This window comes from Salvelinus fontinalis, chromosome 20 (genome assembly GCF_029448725.1).
Source record: "Salvelinus fontinalis isolate EN_2023a chromosome 20, ASM2944872v1, whole genome shotgun sequence".
NCBI lineage: Eukaryota > Metazoa > Chordata > Actinopteri > Salmoniformes > Salmonidae > Salvelinus > Salvelinus fontinalis.
The window spans coordinates 43090768-43110075 of NC_074684.1; the positions used below are offsets into that span (position 1 = coordinate 43090768).

General features: G+C 49.2%; 1 protein-coding gene across 1 annotated transcript in view; it reads right to left on the reverse strand.

The window, feature by feature from the left end:
- Window positions 1–5201: 5201 nt before the first annotated feature.
- LOC129817848 (transforming growth factor beta-3 proprotein-like) overlaps window positions 5202–19308 on the reverse strand; it is an 80118-nt gene continuing 66011 nt past the window's right edge. The window contains exons 3-7 of the mRNA XM_055873438.1: window positions 18296–18425; window positions 17968–18075; window positions 8225–8390; window positions 6999–7152; window positions 5202–5615 (exon numbers count right to left, since the gene is read on the reverse strand). Of these exons, the coding sequence (XP_055729413.1) occupies window positions 5457–5615; window positions 6999–7152; window positions 8225–8390; window positions 17968–18075; window positions 18296–18425 (717 nt within the window). The 3' untranslated portion in view covers window positions 5202–5456. The remainder of the gene's footprint in view (window positions 5616–6998; window positions 7153–8224; window positions 8391–17967; window positions 18076–18295; window positions 18426–19308) is intronic.

Here is a 19308-nt window from a genome sequence, read left to right on the forward strand (position 1 = left end):
TGTCTATTCTCTAGAAGGAGCTGTTAAACATGTCTATTCTCTAGAAGGAGCTGTAAAACATGTCTATTCTCTAGAAGGAGCTGTGTAAAACATGTCTATTCTCTAGAAGGAGCTGTTAAACATGTCTATTCTCTAGAAGGAGCTGTTAAACATGTCTATTCTCTAGAAGGAGCTGTTAAACATGTCTATTCTCTAGAAGGAGCTGTTAAACATGTCTATTCTCTAGAAGGAGCTGTGTAAAACATGTCTATTCTCTAGAAGGAGCTGTGTTAAACATGTCTGTTCTCTAGAAGGAGCTGTTAAACATGTCTATTCTCTAGAAGGAGCTGTGTTAAACATGTCTATTCTCTAGAAGGAGCTGTGTAAAACATGTCTATTCTCTAGAAGGAGCTGTTAAACATGTCTATTCTCTAGAAGGAGCTGTTAAACATGTCTATTCTCTAGAAGGAGCTGTTAAACATGTCTATTCTCTAGAAGGAGCTGTTAAACATGTCTATTCTCTAGAAGGAGCTGTAAAACATGTCTATTCTCTAGAAGGAGCTGTTAAACATGTCTATTCTCTAGAAGGAGCTGTAAAACATGTCTATTCTCTAGAAGGAGCTGTTAAACATGTCTATTCTCTAGAAGGAGCTGTGTAAAACATGTCTGTTCTCTAGAAGGAGCTGTAAAACATGTCTATTCTCTAGAAGGAGCTGTAAAACATGTCTATTCTCTAGAAGGAGCTGTTAAACATGTCTATTCTCTAGAAGGAGCTGTAATACATGTCTATTCTCTAGAAGGAGCTGTGGTTAAACATGTCTATTCTCTAGAAGGAGCTGTTAAACATGTCTATTCTCTAGAAGGAGCTGTGGTTAAACATGTCTATTCTCTAGAAGAAGCTGTTAAACATGTCTATTCTCTAGAAGGAGCTGTTAAACATGTCTATTCTCTAGAAGGAGCTGTTAAACATGTATATTCTCTAGAAGGAGCTGTAAAACATGTCTATTCTCTAGAAGGAGCTGTTAAACATGTCTATTCTCTAGAAGGAGCTGTTAAACATGTCTATTCTCTAGAAGGAGCTGTTAAACATGTCTATTCTCTAGAAGGAGCTGTGTAAAACATGTCTATTCTCTAGAAGGAGCTGTTAAACATGTCTGTTCTCTAGAAGGAGCTGTTAAACATGTCTATTCTCTAGAAGGAGCTGTGTTAAACATGTCTATTCTCTAGAAGGAGCTGTGTAAAACATGTCTATTCTCTAGAAGGAGCTGTTAAACATGTCTATTCTCTAGAAGGAGCTGTTAAACATGTCTATTCTCTAGAAGGAGCTGTTAAACATGTCTATTCTCTAGAAGGAGCTGTTAAACATGTCTATTCTCTAGAAGGAGCTGTAAAACATGTCTATTCTCTAGAAGGAGCTGTGTAAAACATGTCTATTCTCTAGAAGGAGCTGTTAAACATGTCTATTCTCTAGAAGGAGCTGTAAAACATGTCTATTCTCTAGAAGGAGCTGTTAAACATGTCTATTCTCTAGAAGGAGCTGTGTAAAACATGTCTGTTCTCTAGAAGGAGCTGTAAAACATGTCTATTCTCTAGAAGGAGCTGTAAAACATGTCTGTTCTCTAGAAGGAGCTGTTAAACATGGTTATTCTCTAGAAGGAGCTGTGGTTAAACATGTCTATTCTCTAGAAGAAGCTGTTAAACATGTCTATTCTCTAGAAGGAGCTGTTAAACATGTCTATTCTCTAGAAGGAGCTGTTAAACATGTCTATTCTCTAGAAGGAGCTGTGGTTAAACATGTCTGTTCTCTAGAAGGAGCTGTGGTTAAACATGTCTGTTCTCTAGAAGGAGCTGTTAAACATGTCTATTCTCTAGAAGGAGCTGTTAAACATGTCTATTCTCTAGAAGGAGCTGTTAAACATGTCTGTTCTCTAGAAGGAGCTGTTAAACATGTCTGTTCTCTAGAAGGAGCTGTAAAACATGTCTATTCTCTAGAAGGAGCTGTAAAACATGTCTATTCTCTAGAAGGAGCTGTTAAACATGTCTATTCTCTAGAAGGAGCTGTTAAACATGGTTATTCTCTAGAAGGAGCTGTAAAACATGTCTATTCTCTAGAAGGAGCTGTGTAAAACATGTCTATTCTCTAGAAGGAGCTGTTAAACATGTCTATTCTCTAGAAGGAGCTGTGTAAAACATATATTCATTCTTTAGAGGCAACCACCATCTCAATTAGTTCACGTGACAGACAAGAATTTAAAGACGAAGGTGAGGCATCACTCATCAATGATGAACATCCAATTATCATTCTGACACTAACACTGGAAGCCCAGACTGCTCTTGGAATTTCCTCGTCCATCCTCTCTCCTCCGTTCCCTCTCCTTAGTCCTATCTCCTCAGTCCTCTCTCCTTCGTCCTCTCTCCTCCATCCTCTCTCCTCCGTCCTCTCTCCTCAGTCCTCTCTCCTCCGTCCCCTCTCCTCAGTCCTCTCTCCTCCGTCCTCTCTCCTCCGTCCTCTCTCCTCCGTCCCCTCTCCTCAGTCCTCTCTCCTCCGTCCCCTCTCCTCAGTCCTCTCTCCTCCGTCCTCTCTCCTCCGTCCTCTCTCCTCCGTCCTCTCTCCTCCGTCCCCTCTCCTCAGTCCTCTCTCCTCCGTCCTCTCTCCTCCGTATCCCGGAAACGAATAAGTGGTCGAGGTGTGTCAATTCGTTAGGCAAACGTAAATGAGTCCTACCCTCCTTGATGGCCACCTTTCAATACCTTTCAAGGATATTCACCGCGGGAAGAGTTTTCCAATTTGCCAAACCCCTCTTTGGATGTTTTGTCAGAGAAAAACATGCACACGGTTAAAAACAATTCCTAGCTAATTATTGAAGTTTAAATACAGAAATATCACATTTACATAAGTATTCACACCCTTAAATCAATCACCCTTTTCAGCGATTACACCTGTGAGTCTCTAAGAGCTTTCCACACCTGAATTGTGCAACATTTGCCCATTATTCTTTTCAAAATTCTTCAAGCTCTGTCTAACTGGTTGTTGATCATTATTATATAACCATTTTCAAGTCTTGCCATAGATTTTTTAAAGTAGATTTAGGTCAAAACTGTAACTTGGCCTCTCAGGAACATTCCCTGTCTTCTTGGTAAGCGACTCCAGTGTAGATTTGACCTTGCTTTTTAGGTTATTGTCCTGTTGAAATTTGAATTAATCTGCCAGTGTCTGGTGGAAAGCAGACTGAACCAGGTTTCCCTCAAGGATTTTTACCTCTTTTCCACTTATTTTTTTCCTGAAAAACTCCCCACTCCTTTATGATGACAAGCATACCCATAACATGATGCAGCCAACACTATGCTCGAACATATGGAGAGGGGTACTCAGTAATGTGTTGTATTGGATTTGACCCAAACACAACACTTTGTATTCAGGACAATAAAAGTTGAATTGCTTTGCCACATTTTTGTTGTTGTTGCAGTATTACGTTAGTGTCTTGTTTGCAAACAGGATGCACATTTTGGAATATACTTCCTTCATTTTTCCCCTCTGTCAATTACATTAGTACGGTGGAATTACTACAATGTTGTTGATCCATCCTCAGTTCTCTACTATCAGTCTGCAACTGTCTTTGGTCTTGGTGGTTGAATCTGTGTTTGAAATTCAGCCCGCTCGACTGAGAAACTTTTACAGATAATTGTAATGTGTTGGGGTAGTCATTAAAACATGCAACTTATTATGTGACTTGTTGAGCACATTTTTTACTCCTGCACTTATTCAGGTTTGCCATAAACAAAGGGGTTGAATACTTATTGACTCAAGACATTTCAGCTTTTCATTTTTTTATACATTTTGTAAAAATTACACTTTGACACTATCAGGTATTGTGTGTATGCCAGTAACAAAAAAAAATCTAAATTTAATACATTTTCAATTCAGGCTGCAGGGGTATGAATACTTTCTGAAGGCACTGTCATCTGTTTTGATCACTTTACTCATTTATTTTGGGATCCACCCCTGTGAACGTCATTTATTTTGGGATCCACCCCTGTGAACGTTATTTATTTTGGGATTTACCCCTGTGATCGTCATTTATTTTGGGGATTTACCCCTGTGATCGTCATTTATTTTGGGATTTACCCCTGTGAACGTCATTTATTTGGGGATTTACCCCTGTGAACGTCATTTATTTGGGGATTTACCCCTGTGAACGTCATTTATTTTGGGATTTACCCCTGTGAACGTCATTTATTTTGGGGATTTACCCCTGTGAACGTCATTTATTTTGGGATCCACCCCTGTGAACGTCATTTATTTGGGGATCCACCCCTGTGAACGTCATTTATTTTGGGATCCACCCCTGTGAACGTCATTTATTTGGGGATTTACCCAAGATGTTTTCGACTGTGCCAGTTATCATGACCGGATTTTCACCTTTTCATCTTCTCAAACGGCAGAACACCTGGGTTTAAAGACGTTCCAGCATGACAACATAGTGTGTCCTCTAAATCATCAGTAAAACCATGTGACGAGTTTAACGGTTTAATATAAAAGGGAATCTAATGGTAATAGACAGATATATCGACAATAAAAATCAATCAACATATGACAACACGTTGCATAACCAGAGAACATCTGTCAATTTCAAGAAGAAGAAGAAGAACAAATAAAAATCGTACATAAGAAGTTTTACAGATCAATATTATTTTCCAGCACATTGTGTTTGGGTCCGATTTGTTTTTGAAAATTGAAACATGTCGAGAAAGTCTTCAAAGGGAGTCGCGGGGTGGGTTTTTGGAAGAGTGCTAGATGGCTAGTAGCCACAGAATAATATCTTCCTCCATCTGTAAAGGTCCTTCCTCCCTCTACTCCGTTTGCATTCGAAAGACGACAAAAAAAATGGTCGCTGCTTTTTGGTCGGATAAAATAAAAAAATAATAATCTTGGCTTCTATCTCTTCTGCTCACTTTACTTTCCATTGCAAATCCTGCAGGCATTCTCTCTTCTCTCTCTCTCCGTCTCATAGTGTGTCCTTTCTCCTTCCCCTCTGCCTGACTGCAGCTATGTCTTTGGATACGTCAGCTAGTCTGTCCTTTCTCCTGTTATGAATAATTCCCGCTGTTTTGTAGGAAGGTGAAGAAAACCCAGTTTGTTAAAATGTCAAAATGAAACTATTTGGCGTCTCTCTCTCAACCCCCCCCCCCCCCCCCCCCCAGAACAAATCAAAAAACGATGATGAAGATTAGAAGTTATAATCCCAAAGTCTGACATATTATATGTCTCACACGAGGATAGGGTCCTTCAGTTGAAGTGGTGTTAAGAGCTAGGACACGTGGCAGGCAACACAGTCCGAATACAAAATAACATGGATGGTGGATAGTCCTCTACAGCTAGGCAGGCTGGCTGGCTCTAGTGCCCCAATACAGGTCACCTTCCGTGGGACAACCCCCACCACCCTACTCCCTGGCTTCGGGCCTACTCCCGAACCTTCTCAGCTGCATTTGCAAGACTTGACGATCATGTTGGATAGCTGCTCTACTTTAGGGGTACGTCCAGAGTAGTAGAGAATGGTAAGAGGCTCCAGGTCCTGGGGAACGCAGCAGGGAGAGGCTGAGGCCTCTGGGTTCAGGGTGTTGTACAGGCTCAGCAGCTATGGAGAGACAAGACAGAGATATTTAGGTGTTTCTGATGTGGAAGTTGAATGTGGATTCATGTGCAACTGTCCTGTCCAACTACAGAAATATACACAAGTAAACACATGAGCCCTAACAAGCGGTTTTGGCCGATCAGATTTGTTGTTATTATTGATTTCTGTGTATGGTGTTATTGATCATGTTGCTGGATCTAATTTAACAGTAGCTATTGAGCAGCAGAGGGACCTCTGCTTCCTACCCTGCAAGCCTGGACTTTTTGGTCATTATGGCCATGGTGCAAATAACCTAAACTGCCCTCACCTGTGTGTGGTGTCAGATTGGCCTCACCTGTGTGTATGTGTGGTGTCAGATTGGCCTCACCTGTGTGTATGTGTGGTGTCAGATTGGCCTCACCTGTGTGGGGTGTCAGATTGCCCTCACCTGTGTGGGGTGTCAGATTGCCCTCACCTGTGTGTGGTGTCAGATTGCCCTCACCTGTGTGTGTGGTGTCAGATTGCCCTCACCTGTGTGTGGTGACAGATTGCCCTCACCTGTGTGTGGTGACAGATTGCCCTCACCTGTGTGTGTGGTGTCAGATTGCCCTCACCTGTGTGTGTGGTGTCAGATTGGCCTCACCTGTGTGTGGTGTGTCAGATTGCCCTCACCTGTGTGGGGTGTCAGATTGCCCTTACCTGTGTGTGGTGTCAGATTACCCTCACATGTGTGTGGTGTCAGATTGCCCTCACCTGTGTGTATGTGTGGTGTCAGATTGCCCTCACCTGTGTGTATGTGTGGTGTCAGATGGGCCTCACCTGTGTGTGATGTGTCAGATTGCCCTCACCTGTGTGTGGTGTCAGATTGCCCTCACCTGTGTGTGTGTGGTGTCAGATTGCCCTCACCTGTGTGTGTGGTGTCAGATTGGCCTCACCTGTGTGTGGTGTGTCAGATTGCCCTCACCTGTGTGTGTGTGGTGTCAGATTGCCCTCACCTGTGTGTGTGGTGTCAGATTGGCCTCACCTGTGTGTGGTGTGTCAGATTGCCCTCACCTGTGTGTGTGGTGTCAGATTGGCCTCACCTGTGTGTGGTGTGTCAGATTGCCCTCACCTGTGTGTATGTGTGGTGTCAGATTGGCCTCACCTGTGTGTATGTGTGGTGTCAGATTGGCCTCACCTGTGTGTGGTGTCAGATTGCCCTCACCTGTGTGTGTGGTGTCAGATTGCCCTCACCTGTGTGTGTGGTGTCAGATTGCCCTCACCTGTGTGTGGTGTCAGATTCCCCTCACCTGTGTGTGTGGTGTCAGATTCCCCTCACCTGTGTGTGTGGTGTCAGATTGCCCTCACCTGTGTGTGTGTGGTATCGGAGCTCCTCACCTGTGTGTGTGTGGTATCGGAGCTCCTCACCTGTGTGTGTGTGGTATCGGAGCTCCTCAGGTAGGGGCAGGGTCCAGAACAGTAGTTAGCGAAGTATCCTTTAGGTTCGTGGATCCACTTCCAGTCCAGGTCCCGACGGAAGTCGATGTAGAGACGACGGACACAGCAGTTCTCCTCAACGGTGCTGGGAAAGGGGCACAACAAACTATAGTGAATCACTCATACTCACTTACACAACAAAGTGTTAGCTAGTCAGCTTTCATAACTGATTAGTTTGAACTCAAGGATTTTCTTATTAACACAATTTTTTTTTTAGTTCAAGTCAGATAAAGCTGCAGTTAGTTATTTAAGCAGTAAGACCCGAGGGGGGGGGGGGTGTGGTATACGGCCAATATACCACGACTAAGAGCTGTTCTTACACACAACGCAACGCGGAGTGCCTGGATACAGCCCTTAGCCGTGGTATATTGGCCATATACCACACCCCCCCCGAGGTGTCTTACTGCTGTTATGAACTGGTTACAAACGTAATTAGAGCAATAAAAATAAATGTTTTGACATACCCGTGGTATACGGTCTAATATACCACGGCTGTCAGCCAATCAGCACTCAGGATTCGAACCACCCAGTTTATATTCAAGTTTATCTCATCTTGACCAACCAACACATGTTGAATGGTTTGACATGGAGCACATGGGGAGGGGGGGGGAGGGGTTGCTGGCTCATTGATCCTTCTTCTCCAACTGCTGTTTATGTTACAGCAGAAATGTAATTGCTGACTTGTGGTTTACAAACCCTGCAAATTCAAAGGAGCCTTTTGTAACAATCGTCTAAGGGAGGTGACCAAAACGCAGCGTGGTAAGTGTTCATTTTAATATAATAAAATAACCTGAACACTGAAACAAAACAAAAACAACAAAGAGAGTGAACGAAACCAAACAGTTCTGTCTGGTGCAACAACACAAAACAGAAAACAACTACCCACAACAAACAGGTGGGAAAAAAGGCTACCTAAGTATGGTTCTCAATCAGAGACAACGATAGACAGCTGCCTCTGATTGAGAACCACACCCGGCCAAACACACAGAAATAGACAACATAGAACACAAACATTAGAATGCCCACCCCAACTCACGCCCTGACCAAACAAAAATAGAGACGTAACAAAGGTCAAGGTCAGGGCGGGACACCTTTCAGGACTGGATATCTCCATGACGATCGGTGGAAACAGAAGTGACAACAGTTTGAGTCCTTACGAGAAGCAGTATTCGGTGTCCAGGGCGCGTTTGCGTCTGCGTGGCTGTGGCTCCAGACGGTGAGGAGGGATCATCATGAGGATGAGGTGAGGCAGGTACTGCTCCTTCTGTTTCTTCAACCTGCCCAGGTCCCAACGACCCTGCTCTTCATACTCCCCTTCTACCCCTACAGCAGAGAGGTCAGAGGTCAGACAGTATTATGTTCCGTGCCCTGACTCTAACCCAGGTCCCAACGACCCTACAGCAGAGAGGTCAGACAGTATTATGTTCCGTGCCCTGACTCTAACCCCGGTCCCAACGACCCTACAGCAGAGAGGTCAGACAGTATTATGTTCCGTGCCCTGACTCTAACCCCGGTCCCAACGACCCTACAGCAGAGAGGTCAGAGGTCAGACAGTATTATGTTCCGTGCCCTGACTCTAACCCCGGTCCCAACGACCCTACAGCAGAGAGGTCAGAGGTCAGACAGTATTATGTTCCGTGCCCTGACTCTAACCCCGGTCCCAACGACCCTACAGCAGAGAGGTCAGAGGTCAGACAGTATTATGTTCCGTGCCCTGACTCTAACCCCGGTCCCAACGACCCTACAGCAGAGAGGTCAGACAGTATTATGTTCCGTGCCCTGACTCTAACCCCGGTCCCAACGACCCTACAGCAGAGAGGTCAGACAGTATTATGTTCCGTGCCCTGACTCTAACCCCGGTCCCAACGACCCTACAGCAGAGAGGTCAGACAGTATTATGTTCCGTGCCCTGACTCTAACCCCGGTCCCAACGACCCTACAGCAGAGAGGTCAGACAGTATTATGTTCCGTGCCCTGACTCTAACCCCGGTCCCAACGACCCTACAGCAGAGAGGTCAGAGGTCAGACAGTATTATGTTCCGTGCCCTGACTCTAACCCCGGTCCCAACGACCCTACAGCAGAGAGGTCAGACAGTATTATGTTCCGTGCCCTGACTCTAACCCCGGTCCCAACGACCCTACAGCAGAGAGGTCAGAGGTCAGACAGTATTATGTTCCGTGCCCTGACTCTAACCCAGGTCCCAACGACCCTACAGCAGAGAGGTCAGACAGTATTATGTTCCGTGCCCTGACTCTAACCCCGGTCCCAACGACCCTACAGCAGAGAGGTCAGAGGTCAGACAGTATTATGTTCCGTGCCCTGACTCTAACCCCGGTCCCAACGACCCTACAGCAGAGAGGTCAGACAGTATTATGTTCCGTGCCCTGACTCTAACCCAGGTCCCAACGACCCTACAGCAGAGAGGTCAGACAGTATTATGTTCCGTGCCCTGACTCTAACCCAGGTCCCAACGACCCTACAGCAGAGAGGTCAGACAGTATTATGTTCCGTGCCCTGACTCTAACCCAGGTCCCAACGACCCTACAGCAGAGAGGTCAGACAGTATTATGTTCCGTGCCCTGACTCTAACCCAGGTCCCAACGACCCTACAGCAGAGAGGTCAGACAGTATTATGTTCCGTGCCCTGACTCTAACCCAGGTCCCAACGACCCTACAGCAGAGAGGTCAGACAGTATTATGTTCCGTGCCCTGACTCTAACCCAGGTCCCAACGACCCTACAGCAGAGAGGTCAGACAGTATTATGTTCCGTGCCCTGACTCTAACCCCGGTCCCAACGACCCTACAGCAGAGAGGTCAGACAGTATTATGTTCCGTGCCCTGACTCTAACCCCGGTCCCAACGACCCTACAGCAGAGAGGTCAGACAGTATTATGTTCCGTGCCCTGACTCTAACCCCGGTCCCAACGACCCTACAGCAGAGAGGTCAGACAGTATTATGTTCCGTGCCCTGACTCTAACCCAGGTCCCAACGACCCTACAGCAGAGAGGTCAGACAGTATTATGTTCCGTGCCCTGACTCTAACCCCGGTCCCAACGACCCTACAGCAGAGAGGTCAGAGGTCAGACAGTATTATGTTCCGTGCCCTGACTCTAACCCCGGTCCCAACGACCCTACAGCAGAGAGGTCAGAGGTCAGACAGTATTATGTTCCGTGCCCTGACTCTAACCCCGGTCCCAACGACCCTACAGCAGAGAGGTCAGAGGTCAGACAGTATTATGTTCCGTGCCCTGACTCTAACCCCGGTCCCAACGACCCTACAGCAGAGAGGTCAGAGGTCAGACAGTATTATGTTCCGTGCCCTGACTCTAACCCCGGTCCCAAAGACCCTACAGCAGAGAGGTCAGAGGTCAGACAGTATTATGTTCCGTGCCCTGACTCTAACCCCGGTCCCAACGACCCTACAGCAGAGAGGTCAGAGGTCAGACAGTATTATGTTCCGTGCCCTGACTCTTACCCCGGTCCCAACGACCCTACAGCAGAGAGGTCAGAGGTCAGACAGTATTATGTTCCGTGCCCTGACTCTAACCCCGGTCCCAACGACCCTACAGCAGAGAGGTCAGAGGTCAGACAGTATTATGTTGCCTGCCCTGACTCTAACCCCGGTCCCAACGACCCTACAGCAGAGAGGTCAGAGGTCAGACAGTATTATGTTCCGTGCCCTGACTCTAACCCCGGTCCCAACGACCCTACAGCAGAGAGGTCAGAGGTCAGACAGTATTATGTTCCGTGCCCTGACTCTAACCCCGGTCCCAACGACCCTACAGCAGAGAGGTCAGACAGTATTATGTTCTGTGCCCTGACTCTAACCCCGGTCCCAACGACCCTACAGCAGAGAGGTCAGACAGTATTATGTTCCGTGCCCTGACTCTAACCCCGGTCCCAACGACCCTACAGCAGAGAGGTCAGAGGTCAGACAGTATTATGTTCCGTGCCCTGACTCTAACCCAGGTCCCAACGACCCTACAGCAGAGAGGTCAGACAGTATTATGTTCCGTGCCCTGACTCTAACCCAGGTCCCAACGACCCTACAGCAGAGAGGTCAGAGGTCAGACAGTATTATGTTCTGTGCCCTGACTCTAACCCCGGTCCCAACGACCCTACAGCAGAGAGGTCAGACAGTATTATGTTCCGTGCCCTGACTCTAACCCCGGTCCCAACGACCCTACAGCAGAGAGGTCAGACAGTATTATGTTCCGTGCCCTGACTCTAACCCAGGTCCCAACGACCCTACAGCAGAGAGGTCAGACAGTATTATGTTCCGTGCCCTGACTCTAACCCAGGTCCCAACGACCCTACAGCAGAGGTCAGAGGTCAGACAGTATTATGTTCCGTGCCCTGACTCTAACCCCGGTCCCAACGACCCTACAGCAGAGAGGTCAGACAGTATTATGTTCCGTGCCCTGACTCTAACCCCGGTCCCAACGACCCTACAGCAGAGAGGTCAGACAGTATTATGTTCCGTGCCCTGACTCTAACCCCGGTCCCAACGACCCTACAGCAGAGGTCAGAGGTCAGACAGTATTATGTTCCGTGCCCTGACTCTAACCCAGGTCCCAACGACCCTACAGCAGAGAGGTCAGACAGTATTATGTTCCGTGCCCTGACTCTAACCCCGGTCCCAACGACCCTACAGCAGAGAGGTCAGACAGTATTATGTTCCGTGCCCTGACTCTAACCCCGGTCCCAACGACCCTACAGCAGAGAGGTCAGACAGTATTATGTTCCGTGCCCTGACTCTAACCCCGGTCCCAACGACCCTACAGCAGAGAGGTCAGAGGTCAGACAGTATTATGTTCCGTGCCCTGACTCTAACCCCGGTCCCAACGACCCTACAGCAGAGAGGTCAGACAGTATTATGTTCCGTGCCCTGACTCTAACCCCGGTCCCAACGACCCTACAGCAGAGAGGTCAGACAGTATTATGTTCCGTGCCCTGACTCTAACCCCGGTCCCAACGACCCTACAGCAGAGAGGTCAGACAGTATTATGTTCCGTGCCCTGACTCTAACCCAGGTCCCAACGACCCTACAGCAGAGAGGTCAGACAGTATTATGTTCCGTGCCCTGACTCTAACCCCGGTCCCAACGACCCTACAGCAGAGAGGTCAGAGGTCAGACAGTATTATGTGCCGTGCCCTGACTCTAACCCCGGTCCCAACGACCCTACAGCAGAGAGGTCAGACAGTATTATGTTCCGTGCCCTGACTCTAACCCCGGTCCCAACGACCCTACAGCAGAGAGGTCAGAGGTCAGACAGTATTATGTTCCGTGCCCTGACTCTAACCCCGGTCCCAACGACCCTACAGCAGAGAGGTCAGAGGTCAGACAGTATTATGTTCCGTGCCCTGACTCTAACCCCGGTCCCAACGACCCTACAGCAGAGAGGTCAGACAGTATTATGTTCCGTGCCCTGACTCTAACCCAGGTCCCAACGACCCTACAGCAGAGAGGTCAGACAGTATTATGTTCCGTGCCCTGACTCTAACCCAGGTCCCAACGACCCTACAGCAGAGAGGTCAGAGGTCAGACAGTATTATGTTCCGTGCCCTGACTCTAACCCCGGTCCCAACGACCCTACAGCAGAGAGGTCAGAGGTCAGACAGTATTATGTTCCGTGCCCTGACTCTAACCCCGGTCCCAACGACCCTACAGCAGAGAGGTCAGACAGTATTATGTTCCGTGCCCTGACTCTAACCCAGGTCCCAACGACCCTACAGCAGAGAGGTCAGAGGTCAGACAGTATTATGTTCCGTGCCCTGACTCTAACCCCGGTCCCAACGACCCTACAGCAGAGAGGTCAGACAGTATTATGTTCCGTGCCCTGACTCTAACCCAGGTCCCAACGACCCTACAGCAGAGGTCAGAGGTCAGACAGTATTATGTTCCGTGCCCTGACTCTAACCCCGGTCCCAACGACCCTACAGCAGAGAGGTCAGAGGTCAGACAGTATTATGTTCCGTGCCCTGACTCTAACCCCGGTCCCAACGACCCTACAGCAGAGAGGTCAGAGGTCAGACAGTATTATGTTCCGTGCCCTGACTCTAACCCCGGTCCCAACGACCCTACAGCAGAGAGGTCAGACAGTATTATGTTCCGTGCCCTGACTCTAACCCAGGTCCCAACGACCCTACAGCAGAGGTCAGAGGTCAGACAGTATTATGTTCCGTGCCCTGACTCTAACCCCGGTCCCAACGACCCTACAGCAGAGAGGTCAGACAGTATTATGTTCCGTGCCCTGACTCTAACCCCGGTCCCAACGACCCTACAGCAGAGAGGTCAGAGGTCAGACAGTATTATGTTCCGTGCCCTGACTCTAACCCCGGTCCCAACGACCCTACAGCAGAGAGGTCAGACAGTATTATGTTCCGTGCCCTGACTCTAACCCAGGTCCCAACGACCCTACAGCAGAGAGGTCAGAGGTCAGACAGTATTATGTTCCGTGCCCTGACTCTAACCCCGGTCCCAACGACCCTACAGCAGAGAGGTCAGACAGTATTATGTTCCGTGCCCTGACTCTAACCCCGGTCCCAACGACCCTACAGCAGAGAGGTCAGACAGTATTATGTTCCGTGCCCTGACTCTAACCCCGGTCCCAACGACCCTACAGCAGAGAGGTCAGAGGTCAGACAGTATTATGTTCCGTGCCCTGACTCTAACCCAGGTCCCAACGACCCTACAGCAGAGAGGTCAGACAGTATTATGTTCCGTGCCCTGACTCTAACCCAGGTCCCAACGACCCTACAGCAGAGAGGTCAGAGGTCAGACAGTATTATGTTCCGTGCCCTGACTCTAACCCCGGTCCCAACGACCCTACAGCAGAGAGGTCAGACAGTATTATGTTCCGTGCCCTGACTCTAACCCAGGTCCCAACGACCCTACAGCAGAGGTCAGAGGTCAGACAGTATTATGTTCCGTGCCCTGACTCTAACCCCGGTCCCAACGACCCTACAGCAGAGAGGTCAGACAGTATTATGTTCCGTGCCCTGACTCTAACCCCTGTCCCAACGACCCTACAGCAGAGAGGTCAGAGGTCAGACAGTATTATGTTCCGTGCCCTGACTCTAACCCCGGTCCCAACGACCCTACAGCAGAGAGGTCAGACAGTATTATGTTCCGTGCCCTGACTCTAACCCAGGTCCCAACGACCCTACAGCAGAGAGGTCAGAGGTCAGACAGTATTATGTTCCGTGCCCTGACTCTAACCCAGGTCCCAACGACCCTACAGCAGAGAGGTCAGACAGTATTATGTTCCGTGCCCTGACTCTAACCCCGGTCCCAACGACCCTACAGCAGAGAGGTCAGACAGTATTATGTTCCGTGCCCTGACTCTAACCCAGGTCCCAACGACCCTACAGCAGAGAGGTCAGACAGTATTATGTTCCGTGCCCTGACTCTAACCCAGGTCCCAACGACCCTACAGCAGAGAGGTCAGAGGTCAGACAGTATTATGTTCCGTGCCCTGACTCTAACCCCGGTCCCAACGACCCTACAGCAGAGAGGTCAGACAGTATTATGTTCCGTGCCCTGACTCTAACCCCGGTCCCAACGACCCTACAGCAGAGAGGTCAGACAGTATTATGTTCCGTGCCCTGACTCTAACCCAGGTCCCAACGACCCTACAGCAGAGAGGTCAGACAGTATTATGTTCCGTGCCCTGACTCTAACCCAGGTCCCAACGACCCTACAGCAGAGGTCAGAGGTCAGACAGTATTATGTTCCGTGCCCTGACTCTAACCCCGGTCCCAACGACCCTACAGCAGAGAGGTCAGAGGTCAGACAGTATTATGTTCCGTGCCCTGACTCTAACCCCGGTCCCAACGACCCTACAGCAGAGAGGTCAGAGGTCAGACAGTATTATGTTCCGTGCCCTGACTCTAACCCCGGTCCCAACGACCCTACAGCAGAGAGGTCAGACAGTATTATGTTCCGTGCCCTGACTCTAACCCAGGTCCCAACGACCCTACAGCAGAGAGGTCAGACAGTATTATGTTCCGTGCCCTGACTCTAACCCAGGTCCCAACGACCCTACAGCAGAGAGGTCAGACAGTATTATGTTCCGTGCCCTGACTCTAACCCAGGTCCCAACGACCCTACAGCAGAGAGGTCAGACAGTATTATGTTCCGTGCCCTGACTCTAACCCAGGTCCCAACGACCCTACAGCAGAGAGGTCAGAGGTCAGACAGTATTATGTTCTGTGCCCTGACTCTAACCCAGGTCCCAACGACCCTACAGCAGAGAGGTCAGACAGTATTATGTTCCGTGCCCTGACTCTAACCCAGGTCCCAACGACCCTACAGCAGAGAGGTCAGACAGTATTATGTTCCGTGCCCTGACTCTAACCCCGGTCCCAACGACCCTACAGCAGAGAGGTCAGAGGTCAGACAGTATTATGTTCCGTGCCCTGACTCTAACCCCGGTCCCAACGACCCTACAGCAGAGAGGTCAGACAGTATTATGTTCCGTGCCCTGACTCTAACCCCGGTCCCAACGACCCTACAGCAGAGAGGTCAGACAGTATTATGTTCCGTGCCCTGACTCTAACCCCGGTCCCAACGACCCTACAGCAGAGAGGTCAGACAGTATTATGTTCCGTGCCCTGACTCTAACCCAGGTCCCAACGACCCTACAGCAGAGGTCAGAGGTCAGACAGTATTATGTTCCGTGCCCTGACTCTAACCCAGGTCCCAACGACCCTACAGCAGAGAGGTCAGACAGTATTATGTTCCGTGCCCTGACTCTAACCCCGGTCCCAACGACCCTACAGCAGAGGTCAGAGGTCAGACAGTATTATGTTCCGTGCCCTGACTCTAACCCAGGTCCCAACGACCCTACAGCAGAGAGGTCAGACAGTATTATGTTCCGTGCCCTGACTCTAACCCCGGTCCCAACGACCCTACAGCAGAGAGGTCAGACAGTATTATGTTCCGTGCCCTGACTCTAACCCCGGTCCCAACGACCCTACAGCAGAGAGGTCAGAGGTCAGACAGTATTATGTTCCGTGCCCTGACTCTAACCCCGGTCCCAACGACCCTACAGCAGAGAGGTCAGACAGTATTATGTTCCGTGCCCTGACTCTAACCCCGGTCCCAACGACCCTACAGCAGAGAGGTCAGACAGTATTATGTTCCGTGCCCTGACTCTAACCCAGGTCCCAACGACCCTACAGCAGAGAGGTCAGACAGTATTATGTTCCGTGCCCTGACTCTAACCCCGGTCCCAACGACCCTACAGCAGAGAGGTCAGACAGTTTTATGTTCCGTGCCCTGACTCTAACCCAGGTCCCAACGACCCTACAGCAGAGAGGTCAGAGGTCAGACAGTATTATGTTCCGTGCCCTGACTCTAACCCCGGTCCCAACGACCCTACAGCAGAGAGGTCAGACAGTATTATGTTCCGTGCCCTGACTCTAACCCCGGTCCCAACGACCCTACAGCAGAGAGGTCAGAGGTCAGACAGTATTATGTTCCGTGCCCTGACTCTAACCCCGGTCCCAACGACCCTACAGCAGAGAGGTCAGACAGTATTATGTTCCGTGCCCTGACTCTAACCCAGGTCCCAACGACCCTACAGCAGAGAGGTCAGACAGTATTATGTTCCGTGCCCTGACTCTAACCCAGGTCCCAACGACCCTACAGCAGAGGTCAGAGGTCAGACAGTATTATGTTCCGTGCCCTGACTCTAACCCCGGTCCCAACGACCCTACAGCAGAGAGGTCAGACAGTATTATGTTCCGTGCCCTGACTCTAACCCCGGTCCCAACGACCCTACAGCAGAGAGGTCAGAGGTCAGACAGTATTATGTTCCGTGCCCTGACTCTAACCCCGGTCCCAACGACCCTACAGCAGAGAGGTCAGACAGTATTATGTTCCGTGCCCTGACTCTAACCCCGGTCCCAACGACCCTACAGCAGAGAGGTCAGAGGTCAGACAGTATTATGTTCCGTGCCCTGACTCTAACCCAGGTCCCAACGACCCTACAGCAGAGAGGTCAGACAGTATTATGTTCCGTGCCCTGACTCTAACCCAGGTCCCAACGACCCTACAGCAGAGAGGTCAGAGGTCAGACAGTATTATGTTCCGTGCCCTGACTCTAACCCCGGTCCCAACGACCCTACAGCAGAGAGGTCAGACAGTATTATGTTCTGTGCCCTGACTCTAACCCCGGTCCCAACGACCCTACAGCAGAGAGGTCAGACAGTATTATGTTCCGTGCCCTGACTCTAACCCCGGTCCCAACGACCCTACAGCAGAGAGGTCAGACAGTATTATGTTCCGTGCCCTGACTCTAACCCAGGTCCCAACGACCCTACAGCAGAGAGGTCAGAGGTCAGACAGTATTATGTTCCGTGCCCTGACTCTAACCCCGGTCCCAACGACCCTACAGCAGAGAGGTCAGACAGTATTATGTTCCGTGCCCTGACTCTAACCCCGGTCCCAACGACCCTACAGCAGAGAGGTCAGACAGTATTATGTTCCGTGCCCTGACTCTAACCCAGGTCCCAACGACCCTACAGCAGAGAGGTCAGACAGTATTATGTTCCGTGCCCTGACTCTAACCCAGGTCCTTTGTTCGTAACTTTAGTTCCTTTGCTTCTGTGAGCAAGCTTGCAAATTATGTTGTGACTTGTATGTTTTAAAATTTTATTTTATGTATGTACACTTTTTATTGCCAGTTCATAGTTCACAGTTCACAGTTCACAGTTAACAGTTCAGTTGTCTAAGGGAGACAGATCCAGATCTGAATACTACTTCTCAGTATGTTAAACAATTCTAGCAGTACATCGCCAGCTATTGGGTGGCGACAAAAAAAAAACGGGTCTTGAGGTTTTCCCGGGTTTGAAAAGACCACACGAGGAAGAGAATGTTATGCCTACTGACCTTTGAACTTGACCTCCAACACCTCGTTCACATTGTCGATGATGTCACCGTTGGGGTTGAAGGTGTGGCATGGGCAGTGTACGCTGATCTCCAGACCCAGGTTTGTCTCTGACAGGAGACAGGCATCATGGGAAAGATGAGGTCATCTCCACACACCAACTCAAAAACGGGAAAACGTCCGCTTGTGGTGTTTTTGGATCGTTTACTTTTGTTTGATGTTGTTGCTGTGTTAGTATGTAACTGGAGTCTATACAAAACTCGTAACAGTGGAAATCATTTTCTCTTGAAAGACAATAGAACAACCAATCAATGAATCAAGTGGGGTCACCTCTGTACATCAGCCACTCCCGTACTGACTCTGTCACGTCGAAGGAGACCCATTCGGACGTTCCCTTGGTCAGCACATTCTTGGCTCCGATGTAGCGCTGCTTAGCTATGTGCTCATCTGGCCTCAGGATCTGAAAACCAAGGTTTGGGGGGGGGGGGGGGGGGGGGAGTTACTGCATATGAACAATACAATGATCCACTACACTGATGTAGAAATGTAACAGGTGCTGTTGAAACTTGAGGAGACAGCCGTCTCTATTTATCAGAAGCCTGGAGATGTGAGAAGCATTCGCTATTGAAAAAAAATCACACAATAAGGATAATCTTTATAACCCTCAAATTCCAATTTCGAAACCAATTCCAGTGCTTTTTTTCATTTGTCCCCTTAAAATCAGGGACTGATTTAGACCTGGGACACCAGGTGGGGGATTCCCCTCTAATCAGGGACCGATTTAGACCTGGGACACCAGGTGGGTGATTCCCCTTCAATCAGGGACCGATTTAGACCTGGGACACCAGGTGGGTGATTCCCCTCTAATCAGGGACCGATTTAGACCTGGGACACCAGGTGGGTGATTCCCCTCTAATCAGGGACCGATTTAGACCTGGGACACCAGGTGGGTGATTCCCCTCTAATCAGGGACTGATTTAGACCTGGGACACCAGGTGGGTGATTCTCCTCTAATCAGGGACTGGTTTAGACCTGGGACACCAGGTGGGTGATTCCTCTCTAATCAGAGACTGATTTAGACCTGGGACACCAGGTGGGTGATTCCCCTCTAATCAGGGACTGATTTAGACATGGGACACCAGGTGGGTGATTCCCCTCTAATCAGGGACTGATTTAGACATGGGACACCAGGTGGGTGATTCCCCTCTAGTCAGGGACTGATTTAGACCTGGGACACCAGGTGGGTGATTCCCCTCTAATCAGGGACCGATTTAGACCTGGGACACCAGGTGGGTGATTCCCCTCTAATCAGGGACTGATTTAGACATGGGACACCAGGTGGG